The 14,693-nt window shown below is 52.7% G+C and overlaps 1 protein-coding gene across 2 annotated transcripts in view; it reads left to right on the top strand.

Annotated features, from left to right (window-relative positions):
* Positions 1-3,126: 3,126 nt before the first annotated feature.
* The window catches only part of Chd1l (chromodomain helicase DNA binding protein 1 like), a 58,865-nt gene continuing 47,298 nt past the window's right edge, over positions 3,127-14,693 (top strand). For both annotated transcript variants that reach the window (XM_077791242.1, XM_077791241.1), the window contains exons 1-2: positions 3,127-3,885; positions 12,618-12,730. In XM_077791242.1, the coding sequence (XP_077647368.1) occupies positions 3,777-3,885; positions 12,618-12,730 (222 nt within the window). In that variant the 5' untranslated portion in view covers positions 3,127-3,776. The remainder of the gene's footprint in view (positions 3,886-12,617; positions 12,731-14,693) is intronic.

The raw sequence follows: 14,693 nt of genomic DNA, 5'->3' as shown, positions 1-14,693 counted from the left end.
CATGAGCTGTCCATGAGGGCAGAAAGGTTCTGAGCCTATCCTAGAGGTGGTCCGATTCTTCATCACAACCCACAGCAATGCCTTCTGGCTCATCGCTAGTTGCTCTCTCAGCCACCTGTGGCCCCAGGACTGGGAAGCAGGTAGCAGCCAGCAAGTTAAGTTTCCTCTTTTCTGATGCAACATGCCCCACGTTACATCATGCCCTACACCAATCCTCTTTACTATTTTGAAATATTCAATTAATTACCATCAACATGAGAACCCCACTATGCTAGAGAGCATTAGAAGTATTCCTCCCATCCAGCTGGACCCCGTGCCCATTAACCAGCCTTTCTCCACCCCCTTCTTCTTCCCACTCTTCCCAGTTCTACTCTCTACTTCTGTGACACCAACCTTTTCAGTTTCCACATTTAGTGAAAATATGTGGTAGTTGTCTTTTTTGTGCCTGACTTTTTTCATGTAACATAATGTCCCTAGGCTCATCCATGTTGCTCTAAATGATAAAATTTCATCTTTTTTTTGGCTGAAAAACTCCATTGTATATATATGCCCCATTTTCTTTATTCATTCATCCACAGTGGGCATCTAGGTTGATTCCACATCTTGGCTACTGTGAAAAGTGCTGTAATAAACTGGGGAGTGACATCTCTTTCACATACTAATTGTATTTCCTTTGGATATACACTCTATAATGGAACTGCTGGATCATATGGTAGTTGTATTTCTAGTTTCTCTCTGTGTGTGTGTGTGTGTGTTTGATGAGCCCCAGAGTGTTTGTCTTAACTGCTGTACTAATTTACATTCCTACCAGCAATGTATGAGAGTTCCCCTATTTCTGCATACTTGCCAGCACAAAAATGAATACTTGATGTCCCCAAACTCTTTGCTGCCTTCCTCCTTCAACATGGTGACTCCATTCTATCAATGCCAAATTGTTGAAATCATCTTATATTCTCCCACTTCCTGCCAATGCTCAACCCGTGAATCTTCTAGGCATCACCTGTACAATATATCTATTCATCACTCTACTGCAACCTTGCTGGCCCCTCAATTATCATCTTTTGCCCAGACTATTGCAATAGCCTCCAAATTGAACTCTCTGCTTCTCCCCTGCCTGTCTCTACAGTATTCAGAATAAAACCTTTAAATGTGTTACCTGACTTGCAGATCTGGAGTCTCTTGGCTACATTTCTCAGCTATATTTTAGATGCCAGACTCAATATATCAGCAGTCTACTTAGCTTAGAGCTAGGGCCCTATCTCTGAAATATACTTTAAGTTAAAAAACAATAAGCATCCTTTTGTGTAAGTGGAAGGTGGTTGATATCATTGCTTTAGCAGATAAGTGTAGTGCATTAAAATCTGGAGGGGAGGAAACAAGTTAAACAAAGAATAGGACACAAAAAAACACTGAGAAGCAGTTTAATAGCCAGAGAGTCTTTCAGAGAAGCCACCAAAGGATACCAATCTATGGTAAGGTTTTGTAAAAACCCGCAAATAGGAAAATAAAACAGGGACTTAGAGAGGCTGTCTTTGATAAAAATACCTGTTTCTTCAGTTGGGTTTGCCAATGCCTAATGTGTAACTAAAAGCATGATAAAGTTTGGCATCTCTTCTTCATTTTGTATTTGTCTGTTTTACTCCCTTATTAAACTTTGGGTCTGCCATAGTCTGGCTGGGCACAAATCACGAGCCACTCAAGCAGGAACAAACTTTATTTCTGAACTCCACCAGCACACTCCACACACGCTCCCCGGGAACCTCTCCCAAACGCCGCCCACGCAGCTCCTCCAGGCACACACCACACCAACTGGAAATCCCTCCTCTGGAGCTTCCCCAACCAATGGGAACTCTCCAGGAATCCCCATGAGAACTCCAAAGTAGCAGGCCTAGGCGGACAGCAGGGGTCTAATACACAATTGAATACAAAGCTTAACATAACCATCATCATCTTAATGGCTTATTGGCTCACCACTCCATTCTGGCAAAAATGCCATGCATCATTCCGACTCAGCTCTGGCTCTCAGCATGGGTCAGATTCCTGCACAACTCTGGGTCACATGGTAGTTCTATTTCTAGTTCTTTTTTTTTTTTTTTTTGAGGATCCCCACAGCATTTCCATAATTGATGTACTAATTTATGTAAATATAAGCATATTAATCATGTAAGTAGTATTCATTTAAAGCTGATAATATGCTTTCTTTAAGGCTGACGACATAAAGGTGTGAAAAATTAAGATATTTTCCACAGCCAGCTTGCTTCTACTTCTGGGCCTTGGAGTGGTGCCTAGAAGTCTTCAGTTTTTACCCCGCATTTTCCACAAACAGTGAGTCTTACAGGCTGATCAATGGTGAAGAGACTGCCTTCCCTCAGCAGGAGCAATAGAGTCCCATGGGAACTGAAGGCCCCCCATTCCAGGATCACAGATCTAATAGATAAATATCCCATGAAGCAAGTGGACATTGCCCTTGAACAGCTGGCAATGTCCTCAACACCAATAAGACTTGGGGTGATCAGAACTCAAGAGAATGATAAACCACATGACAGTTTACCAGGACTGCTTATTACACGTCCGTCTTGGTTCCTGTACCAGTTCTTCCTCTTTTTAAGCTAAAGCTCTCATTAGTACCTGAGAGAAAGGACTGAGACATTGACATCACTTGTCTTTCCAGTACAGGTACATTGATGAAAGTTCCTTTTCCCCATGATTTTTTCCATTTGGTTTTTGGAGAAAGTGATCAGTTTTGAATTGTTGGGACCCCAGAGTTAGGCCTCTGGCCTAGGACTTGAGTAACAGGAAAGGTGCTGGACAAAATCAATGTAGCCCTAAGATGTGACACTGTTTTACTGTCTTAGCATTTACCACTCTCTTAGCATTGATCACTATCTGGTTTTTATTTATTCCCTTTATTTTCTTTTTAAAGTATAGCTCCATGAGATTAGTAGCCTCTGTCTCTAATGTCATAAGTGGTTGGCACATGGAGTAGGTGGCTCAAGCAGTATTCATGAAGACTCAAGACACAAAATTAGCTTCATAAAACCATGCTTTGTTGGCGTCTCTACGAAAAAACAACCAAATGTAACTCTTTTGTAGTTTACAATGAATTTATCAAAGGCCAACGGAAGCACCAGGATTGACTTATGTGGAAATAATACTCTGGTAAAGTTACTTAGGAAAATAATAGCTTCTGTTCCCTGTTTTGCTGATTCAAATTCCAGTTACAACAAATAAAACCTGTTTATAAGGTTGCTGTGTTACATAAGAAAATATGAGTCAGCTCCAGGGGCAGCACCTAGGAGGTATGGGGGTAAATGCAGTGACTTTGTGGTTGTGATAATATTTGTACTAGTGGTAAACTACATCATGGGATCACTCAGAACTGAGGCTGGTCACCCTGAAGCTAACCCAGTGGGCAATCTACCTACTCCCATAGCGTCCTTGAAATGCCCTTGGCGACAGCAACATTTGGAGGCTTTCGCTTGTCCTACAGCCAACAGGGAACAGCTCAGGGGGCTTCAGAGTCTCGCCCGATTTACCGCTAGAGTCAACAGAATTGAGCTGACTCCTGAGAGCAGAGTAGCCACCCAGGGCTCCAGCCAAGAATTCCAGGACTGACCTGGTGGCAGACTCCCAGCAGCTGGCCATACACGCCCTCAGCGGGCGCCCCCTGGCGGATGCGCGCGCTCCCACAGCCCTGAGCGGCGCTCCCAGGGTCCTCCGCGGCTCACAGGAAAGGCTGCGCGCGCACGGCGCGGGGCGGAGCCTCTCGCAGCCAGATGGAGGGCCGCGTGCCGGGCTTCTTAGTAGCCTTCCAGGCGAAGGGCAGACCCGAGGCGGTGAGGACGCGGGTGCAGGAGCAGGACTTACGGCGGTGCGGTCTGACAGGTCAGTGGGCTGCAGGAGAAGGGCCGCCCAGACACGCCACCTGGTGCACGCCAGTTTTTCGCGAGCCCCGGCTTCCCCTCCGCCGGTCGGGGGTGGGCGCTCGCGTGGTGGGCGGAGCTCTGCGCGGGGCACTTCCGGGCGGTGGGCGGGGAAACGTGTCCGGTGGGGCGCGAAGCCCGGGTCCAGGCGGTCCGACTCGGAAGACGCGCCGCCCCCTTGACTCTCCTGACGGAGCCTGCGCACCGCAGGAGGCTGGCCGCCGGGTGGTTCTCCTCCCCGCGGCGCTCGGGCCACGCACGCTCGCCGCTCTGCGCGGTCAGTCGGGGTCCCGTCCTGCCCTCGGGAGCCACCGCAGAGACCCTCGCCCGCCTCCCCGCCCCTTTCCTCACGGGAGCCCGGGCCGTCGCGGCGCCCGTGGGAGGCGGGGTCGCCGTCGGTCGTCTCCCGGGACGCGCCGGTGGAGCGCGGGGCGCGGGCGACGGCAGGACTGGGGCCAGGGCGCGCCCGAGGTTCCCGCCGGAGAGCGGCGCGTCTCGGTGGAGAGCGCTCTGCCGCCCCTGCCTCTGGGGTCCCACCCGCGGTTCCGTGGCTCTCGGGAAGCGAGGCGCCTGCGGCTTCCCTCAAGGGTGTGGGCGGGTGGAGAGGGGCCTGTGACCGGAGAGACCCGCCGGGGCCGCGGAGTGGGGTCCCCGGGGAGGCCTTGGGAAGAGCAGTAAACTACCGGGCAGCGCAGGGAGAGGGGGACACTGGACCCAAGGGTAGCGACTGGCCATCACCGGTGAGGCCTTGGGAAGAGCAGTAAACTACCAGGCAGCGCAGGGAGAGGGGGACACTGGACCCCAGGGTAGCGACTGGCCATCGCCGGGGAGGCCTTGGGAAGAGCAGTAAACTACCGGGCAGCGCAGGGAGAGGGGGACACTGGACCCCAGGGTAGCGACTGGCCATCGCCGGGGAGGCCTTGGGAAGAGCAGTAAACTACCGGGCAGCGCAGGGAGAGGGGGACACTGGACCCCAGGGTAGCGACTGGCCATCGCCGGGGAGGCCTTGGGAAGAGCAGTAAACTACCGGGCAGCGCAGGGAGAGGGGGACACTGGACCCCAGGGTAGCGACTGGCCATCGCCGGGGAGGCCTTGGGAAGAGCAGTAAACTACCGGGCAGCGCAGGGAGAGGGGGACACTGGACCCAAGGGTAGCGGCTGGCCATCACCGGTGAGGCCTTGGGAAGAGCAGTAAACTACCGGGCAGCGCAGGGAGAGGGGACACTGGACCCAAGGGTAGCGACTGGCCATCACCGGTGAGGCCTTGGGAAGAGCAGTAAACTACCGGGCAGCGCAGGGAGAGGGGGACACTGGACCCAAGGGTAGCGACTGGCCATCGCCAGGGAGGCCTTGGGAAGAGCAGTAAACTACCGGGCAGCGCAGGGAGAGGGGGACACTGGACCCCAGGGTAGCGACTGGCCATCGCCGGGGAGGCCTTGGGAAGAGCAGTAAACTACCGGGCAGCGCAGGGAGAGGGGGACACTGGACCCAAGGGTAGCGGCTGGCCATCACCGGTGAGGCCTTGGGAAGAGCAGTAAACTACCGGGCAGCGCAGGGAGAGGGGACACTGGACCCAAGGGTAGCGACTGGCCATCACCGGTGAGGCCTTGGGAAGAGCAGTAAACTACCGGGCAGCGCAGGGAGAGGGGACACTGGACCCAAGGGTAGCGACTGGCCATCACCGGTGAGGCCTTGGGAAGAGCAGTCAGGGTGTGAACTACCGGGCAGCGCAGGGAGAGGGGAACACTGGACCCAAGGGTAGCGACTGGCCATCACCGGTGAGGCCTTGGGAAGAGCAGTAAACTACCGGGCAGCGCAGGGAGAGGGGACACTGGACCCAAGGGTAGCGACTGGCCATCACCGGTGAGGCCTTGGGAAGAGCAGTCAGGGTGTGAACTACCGGGCAGCGCAGGGAGAGGGGGACACTGGACCCAAGGGTAGCGACTGGCCATCGCCAGGGAAGCCTTGGGAAGAGCAGTAAACTACCGGGCAGCGCAGGGAGAGGGGACACTGGACCCAAGGGTAGCGACTGGCCATCACCGGGGAGGCCTTGGGAAGAGCAGTCAGGGTGTGAACTACCGGGCAGCGCAGGGAGAGGGGGACACTGGACCCCAGGGTAGCGACTGGCCATCACCGGGGAAGCCTTGGGAAGAGCAGTAAACTACCGGGCAGCGCAGGGAGAGGGGACACTGGACCCAAGGGTAGCGACTGGCCATCACCGGGGAAGCCTTGGGAAGAGCAGTCAGGGTGTGAACTACCGGGCAGCGCAGGGAGAGGGGGACACTGGACCCCAGGGTAGCGACTGGCCATCGCCAGGGAGGCCTTGGGAAGAGCAGTAAACTACCGGGCAGCGCAGGGAGAGGGGACACTGGACCCAAGGGTAGCGACTGGCCATCACCGGTGAGGCCTTGGGAAGAGCAGTAAACTACCGGGCAGCGCAGGGAGAGGGGACACTGGACCCAAGGGTAGCGACTGGCCATCACCGGTGAGGCCTTGGGAAGAGCAGTAAACTACCGGGCAGCGCAGGGAGAGGGGGACACTGGACCCAAGGGTAGCGACTGGCCATCACCGGTGAGGCCTTGGGAAGAGCAGTAAACTACCGGGCAGCGCAGGGAGAGGGGACACTGGACCCAAGGGTAGCGACTGGCCATCACCGGGGAAGCCTTGGGAAGAGCAGTCGGGGTGTGAACTACCGGGCAGCGCAGGGAGAGGGGGACACTGGACCCCAGGGTAGCGACTGGCCATCGCCGGGGAGGCCTTGGGAAGAGCAGTAAACTACTGGGCAGCGCAGGGAGAGGGGGACACTGGACCCAAGGGTAGCGACTGGCCATCGCCGGGGAGGCCTTGGGAAGAGCAGTAAACTACCGGGCAGCGCAGGGAGAGAGGGACACTGGACCCAAGGGTAGCGACTGGCCATCGCCGGGGAGGCCTTGGGAAGAGCAGTAAACTACCGGGCAGCGCAGGGAGAGGGGAACGCTGGACCCAAGGGTAGCGACTGGCCATCGCCGGGGAGGCCTTGGGAAGAGCAGTAAACTACCGGGCAGCGCAGGGAGAGGGGAACACTGGACCCAAGAGTAGCAACTGTCCATCGCCGGGGAGGCCTTGGGAAGAGCAGTAAACTACCGGGCAGCGCAGGGAGAGGGGGACACTGGACCCAAGGGTAGCGACTGGCCATCACCGGTGAGGCCTTGGGAAGAGCAGTAAACTACCAGGCAGCGCAGGGAGAGGGGGACACTGGACCCAAGGGTAGCGACTGGCCATCACCGGTGAGGCCTTGGGAAGAGCAGTCGGTGTAAACTACCGGGCAGCGCAGGGAGGGGGGACACTGGACCCAAGGGTAGCGACTGGCCATCGCCGGTGAGGCCTTGGGAAGAGCAGTAAACTACCAGGCAGCGCAGGGAGAGGGGGACACTGGACCCAAGGGTAGCTGCTGGCCATCGCCGGGGAAGCCTTGGGAAGAGCAGTCGGGGTGTAAACTACCAGGCAGCGCAGGGAGAGGGGGACACTGGACCCAAGGGTAGCGACTGGCCATCGCCGGGGAGGTCTTGGGAAGAGCAGTAAACTACTGGGCAGCGCAGGGAGAGGGGAACACTGGACCCAAGGGTAGCGACTGGCCATCGCCGGGGAGGCCTTGGGAAGAGCAGTAAACTACCGGGCAGCGCAGGGAGAGGGGAACACTGGACCCAAGAGTAGCAACTGGCCATCGCCGGGGAGGCCTTGGGAAGAGCAGTAAACTACCGGGCAGCGCAGGGAGAGGGGGACACTGGACCCAAGGGTAGCGACTGGCCATCACCGGTGAGGCCTTGGGAAGAGCAGTAAACTACCAGGCAGCGCAGGGAGAGGGGGACACTGGACCCAAGGGTAGCGAGTGGCCATCACCGGTGAGGCCTTGGGAAGAGCAGTCGGTGTAAACTACCGGGCAGCGCAGGGAGGGGGGACACTGGACCCAAGGGTAGCGACTGGCCATCACCGGTGAGGCCTTGGGAAGAGCAGTAAACTACCAGGCAGCGCAGGGAGAGGGGGACACTGGACCCAAGGGTAGCTACTGGCCATCGCCGGGGAGGCCTTGGGAAGAGCAGTAATCTACCGGGCAGCGCAGGGAGAGAGGGACACTGGACCCAAGGGTAGCGACTGGCCATCACCGGTGAGGCCTTGGGAAGAGCAGTAAACTACCGGGCAGCGCAGGGAGAGGGGGACACTGGACCCAAGGGTAGCGACTGGCCATCGCCGGGGAGGCCTTGGGAAGAGCAGTAAACTACCGGGCAGCGCAGGGAGAGAGGGACACTGGACCCAAGGGTAGCGAGTGGCCATCACCGGTGAGGCCTTGGGAAGAGCAGTAAACTACCGGGCAGCGCAGGGAGAGGGGGACACTGGACCCAAGGGTAGCGACTGGCCATCGCTGGGGAGGCCTTGGGAAGAGCAGTAAACTACCGGGCAGCGCAGGGAGAGGGGGACACTGGACCCAAGGGTAGCGAGTGGCCATCACCGGTGAGGCCTTGGGAAGAGCAGTAAACTACCGGGCAGCGCAGGGAGAGGGGGACACTGGACCCAAGGGTAGCGACTGGCCATCGCCGGGGAGGCCTTGGGAAGAGCAGTAAACTACCAGGCAGCGCAGGGAGAGGGGGACACTGGACCCAAGGGTAGCGAGTGGCCATCACCTGGGAAGCCTTGGGAAGAGCAGTAAACTACCGGGCAGCGCAGGGAGAGGGGGACACTGGACCCAAGGGTAGCAAGTGGCCATCACCGGTGAGGCCTTGGGAAGAGCAGTAAACTACCAGGCAGCGCAGGGAGAGGGGGACACTGGACCCAAGGGTAGCGAGTGGCCATCACCGGGTAGGCCTTGGGAAGAGCAGTAAACTACCGGGCAGCGCAGGGGGAGGGGGACACTGGACTCAAGGGTAGCGACTGGCCATCACCGGTGAGGCCTTGGGAAGAGCAGTAAACTACCAGTCAGCGCAGGGAGGGGGGGACACTTTACCCAAGGGTAGCGACTGGCCATCACCGGTGAGGCCTTGGGAAGAGCAGTAAACTACCAGGCAGCGCAGGGAGAGGGGGACACTGGACCCAAGCGTAGCGACTGGCCATCACTGGTGAGGCCTTGGGAAGAGCAGTAAACTACCAGGCAGCGCAGGGAGAGGGGCACACTGGACCCAAGGGTAGCGACTGGCCATCACCGGTGAGGCCTTGGGAAGAGCAGTCGGTGTAAACTACCAGGAAGCGCAGGGAGAGGGGGACACTGGACCCAAGGGTAGCGACTGGCCATCACCGGTGAGGCCTTGAGAAGAGCAGTAAACTACCGGGCAGCGCAGGGAGAGGGGGACACTGGACCCAAGCGTAGCGACTGGCCATTGCCAGGGAAGCCTTGGGAAGAGCAGTCGGGGTGTGAACTACCAGGCAGCGCAGGGAGAGGGGGACACTGGACCCAAGCGTAGCGACTGGCCATCACCGGTGAGGCCTTGGGAAGAGCAGTCGGGGTGTGAACTACCAGGCAGCGCAGGGAGAGGGGGACACTGGACCCAAGGGTAGCGAGTGGCCATCGCCGGGGAAGCCTTGGGAAGAGCAGTCGGGGTGTGAACTACCGGGCAGCGCAGGGAGAGGGGGACACTGGACCCAAGGGTAGCGACTGGCCATCGCCGGGGAAGCCTTGGGAAGAGCAGTCGGGGTGTGAACTACCGGGCAGCGCAGGGAGAGGGGGACACTGGACCCAAGGGTAGCGAGTGGCCATCGCCGGGGAAGCCTTGGGTAGAGCAGTCGGGGTGTGAACTACCGGGCAGCGCAGGGAGAGGGGGACACTGGACCCAAGGGTAGCGACTGGCCATCGCCGGGGAAGCCTTGGGAAGAGCAGTCGGGGTGTGAACTACCGGGCAGCGCAGGGAGAGGGGGACACTGGACCCAAGGGTAGCGACTGGCCATCGCCCGGGAAGCCTTGGGAAGAGCAATCGGGGTGTAAACTACCAGGCAGTGCAGGGAGAGGGGGACACTGGACCCAAGGGTAGCAACTGGCCATCGCTGTGGAAGACTTGGGAAGAGCAGTAAACTACCGGGCAGCGCAGGGAGAGGGGGACACTGGACCCAAGGGTAGCGACTGGCCATCGCCGGGGAGGCCTTGGGAAGAGCAGTAAACTACCGGGCAGCGCAGAGAGAGGGGGACACTGGACCCAAGGGTAGCGACTGGCCATCGCCAGGGAGGCCTTGGGAAGAGCAGTAAACTACCGGGCAGCGCAGGGAGGGGGGACACTGGACCCAAGGGTAGCGAGTGGCCATCACCGGTGAGGCCTTGGGAAGAGCAGTAAACTACCGGGCTGCGCAGGGAGAGGGGGACACTGGACCCAAGGGTAGCGACTGGCCATCGCCAGGGAGGCCTTGGGAAGAGCAGTAAACTACCGGGCAGCGCAGGGAGGGGGGACACTGGACCCAAGGGTAGCGAGTGGCCATCACCGGTGAGGCCTTGGGAAGAGCAGTAAACTACCGGGCAGCGCAGGGAGTGGGGGACACTGGACCCAAGGGTAGCTGCCAGTGGGGCGACTGGCCATCTTGTTGTCTAAAATAAATGGATATTTTGGGAAATTGTTTGTGAGCTAAGATTTTTCTTTTCCTGATTCCAGCAGTCGTGTGTGTTCTTTGTAAAACATTCGGGGAAATAGCCTGTGCCTTTGGTGGGTTCCTGGATTCCTGGTCCTGGAGGTGGATACCACAGTCATGAGCCAGTTCTGTGATAGTTATCCAGCAGTTGTACCAGGAAGCCAAACCGGGGGCTGCTTTTCCAGCCCTTCCAACAAAAAGTTTTATGGTGACCTAATTCCCTATAGTAAATCCTTTTCTGTCTAACTTCTTTTTGGATTTTTTTTTTTTTTTTTTACTTTTGCAGCTATCTTCTAAGTATTAAATACCGTTATCTTTGTATAGTTTCATATCATTTTAATTAAACATGTTATTATATACTAATTAGAGATTCACATGCAGTGTAAGAAAAAGAGATCCCATGGAACCTTCCTCAGTTTCCCCAATGATAATATCTTGCAAAAATTCTGTAGAATATCATAGCCCAGACGTTGACTGGAGTTTTAGAACAGAGGCCTGACTCTGGAGAGCCAACAGATCATTTAGAACCTGAGGAAGCTTCAAACTGCAAGGCATCCTGATCTCACAAGAGGGGAAGGTTAATCATGGCAAGGTCTTTTGGGCGGGGGTACCTGGACTGCCTCAGTATAGTCACCTCCTCCTGATCACATCTGTAAAGGGTCCATTTTCTAAAGGTGTGAGTGATCAGATCGGGTAATCCAGGGTAACTCAGTATCATCTCCCCACCTCCAGGCCCTCAACCTTAGTCAGGGCTATGGAGTCCTTTTTGCCAAGTAAGGTAACGTTCACTGATTCTGAGGTCTCTGCATGAACTCTCTGAGGGTCACTCTTTATCCACCACTTCAACCTTTTACTTTTTAAAATATATATCTTAATTTTACTTATTATTTTATGAGGCTCGAACCCAGGACCTCATATGTGTGACGCAAGTGCTCTTCCACTGAGCTACATCCCCATCCCATCAACCTTTTACTTTTGACTATTTTATAGATATAATTATAAATATATATAACATAAATATTTATAGTGTCTTGCCATCCTTGTTCAGTTTTAAACACCCTTTATGTAGCAGCATCTCCATTCTTAACCCTGCTTCTCTGTTGGCGCACAGTGTAGTCCTGTTTTCATTTTGTCCTTTAGCAGGGGCAGTCCACAGCCCAGTTGTACTAGGTTGTGGGGAGGCCAAAGAAGGTGCTGGAGACAGCATGGGAGACATGATTTATCGGGGAAAGCTTCTAACAGATCAATGACGGCTCCAGGAAGAGTTCGGTGGCAACAGACTGAACAGATAGCATCTGGGTCCCTGAAGGTGCTTCTCCAAGCAGTACCTCTCTTTCTCCTGGTGTTTTGCCTGGTGGCTCTGGCCAAACAAGTGATATGTATCCTTTCCACAGAGCCCTCAGTTCTCTGCCCAGCCCCATTCAGGAAGGAGGCTTACATGTTAGACTGAGGAAGCAGTGACATCAGCATTAGTTTGTGTGTATGACCAGCATACATGCAAGAAAGTAGCTTTTTACAGATAACACTAACTTGCCCTAGTTCCCAGTGTGCATAGAAAAAGCCAGTGTCCTTCAAGATGATATGTATCTGGACTTTCCAGCCTAGGCTTGATCTCATTGGTCCCTTAATTTTGCTAGGTTTTTGTAAACAGGAAGGGAGCATTCAGGATCATGGTGTTTTACTGTCCCCGTTTTCTTTAAGGGACAATATAGCAGGAATGGCAGATTTAGATGAGTGCCATTAAGCAAGCATATGAACAGTCCATGTGTTGTTTGTCACATCACTTCCAGGAATACTTATTTCCAGGAAAGGACAGTGGCTTGAGACTGGGTATTACAGAACAAATCCCAGGCTGAGTTTCTTATCGATGAAGAAGATTATATAACAGTGACAGGCTATTTCAGGGCTTTGAATGGTAACCCAAGTCTGCCCAAAAAGAAATTTGGAAACCAGCTAATGTTTGTATACATAGAACGTCCCAATAAAAGATGCAGCCAATAAAGTCCGACATTAAGGGAATGTAAGCCATGTTCTTCATTCAAAGCCTTGGAGCTTAGCCCACATATGTGCTGAAATGTCTGCTCTCTGGTTTTGCTATATTTTTTATTTCTAGGAATTCATTTACGCCCTTATCAACTGGAGGGAGTCAACTGGCTAGCCCAGCGATTCCACTGTCAAAATGGCTGCATCCTGGGAGATGAGATGGGCCTTGGTAAGACTTGCCAGGTATGTTACTGTGGAAGAAGCACTGTTTACCTACACTGAAACACCTCCTCACAACTCATTACCATATATATATATATTTTTGGTACCCCAGATTGAACTCAGGTGCACTTAAAAACTTAACCATACACCCAGCCCTTTTTTGTATTTTATTTGAAGACAGTGTCTCACTTAGTTGCTTAGTGCCTCGCTAAATTGCTGAGGTTGGCTTTGAACTCATGATCCTCCTGCCTTAGCCTCCGGAGCCAATGGGATTATAGGCGTGTGCCACCACACCTGGCTTAACACCATCTTTAAGTGCTGTTATATATGTGTGTGTGTATGTATGTATATACTAGAATGTGAAATGCTTAACTTTTAAGAGATCACAACCTTGGGTTTGATTTTTCTAGTTGTGGGGGTAGTTATTAATTATGTCATTACCTTTATATGAGCATTGACATGTGTCTGTGAGAAAAGTTACTTGAGTTACAAGTGCAGTTAATGGGCCCAGGTTTAGGGCTTTTCTCTGTGTGAAGCATGTATACTTGCCCAAGGACCAAATTGACTGTGCTCCTTAGTAACACTATATGAAGTTAACTGTATTGCTTCTGATATTACTCTCTCTTTCTCAGTGGGGGTGGGTTTGGGTGGGGCTGCTGCCCATTTTTCTACAGTGATAGAGAAATATGGAGGAAGTACCCTATGTTTTCCAAAATAAAACAGACTCTCTGACCTTAAAAGGGGAGAATCAGATGTGGCCCCCTCGGGCATTGGTCTAGTGATCAATGGTGGAGTGTTGAAATTGATGCTTCTGCCAGGATAATAAGCAATACTGCCCTGGGTTGACACATGGCCTTGGATTAATGGAAAATTCAGTCACAACACCTCTTGGGTTAATCACATAAGGGTTACTTATCTGAAGGATTCAAAAGATATCCTGTACAATCATGATATATGTCAGAGGCAGCTTGATCAGAAATCAGGAAGATAAAAACTTTTCAATCCCAGGAAAGTTTTACCAGTGGTCACTGGAGAGAATGAGCAAGGGTCTCATCATCCTTTTAGAAGTTCAACTGTCCCCTCCTTCTCTCTCTTGGGCAAACAAATCTGTTCCTGGTATATTCCTGTACGAGAACTATAAAACTAAAAATCAGTTTCCTGGAGGTATCCTCCCTATAATTTCCTTTCTCTCAGTCATTGAAATTGACCTACTGACTTCACAGAGAGCCAGCAAATTCCACTTGTCTTTTGCCTTTCCACCTCTACTCTAAATTCTCTAAAAATATACCAACTCCAAGTCTGTTTTGATAAAAGTATGTTTAGGAATTTTGCATCTACATTATGAAGGATATTGTTTTGTGATATTCCTTTTTTATATTAATTTTTTCTGGTTTTAGTATTTGGATAAAGCTGGCCTCATAGAATATATTGAAAAGTGTTCCTCTTCAATTTTCAGCAAGAGTTTATGTAAAATTGTTCTCATTTCCATTTTAGATGTTTGATAAAATTCACTAGTGACTCTAAATTTATTTGGTAGACACTTCTGATTTGTGGTAATAAAAGACAAACTTTCTCTAAATTGCATCCTCAGGGAGCACTCAACAGAATGGTTTTAATCCAGTTAAGCCACTTATTAGAGGGATGCTCTGGGCACACTTTGGGCTGGGATAGTTAAATGAGAAAATCATTTCCTTTATAAGATTAATATGATTGTATCAAAAAAAAAATGAACTGCCACTCTGTCATCACAGCACTCTAACCACAGCCATAAGCAGCAAGGTATGTTTTACATCATTGAAGTTACAGTGCACGTCTAGCCTATATGGTATCTATTCATTAATGAAACATTGGCACTGTAGTTTTGCTTTTTATTATATTCACAGTCATTCAACTGGCTGCATAGTATGCCATCGAGAATTTATAATTTGCTTAAACGTCCTATTGATGAGGAATCATGAGTTCCCCCTTTTTTGGGTTACTTAAA

This window comes from Urocitellus parryii, chromosome 11 (genome assembly GCF_045843805.1).
Source record: "Urocitellus parryii isolate mUroPar1 chromosome 11, mUroPar1.hap1, whole genome shotgun sequence".
Lineage (NCBI taxonomy): Eukaryota > Metazoa > Chordata > Mammalia > Rodentia > Sciuridae > Urocitellus > Urocitellus parryii.
Note: the sequence above shows the minus strand (reverse complement) of the source record. Positions and strands in the feature narration are given on the sequence as shown.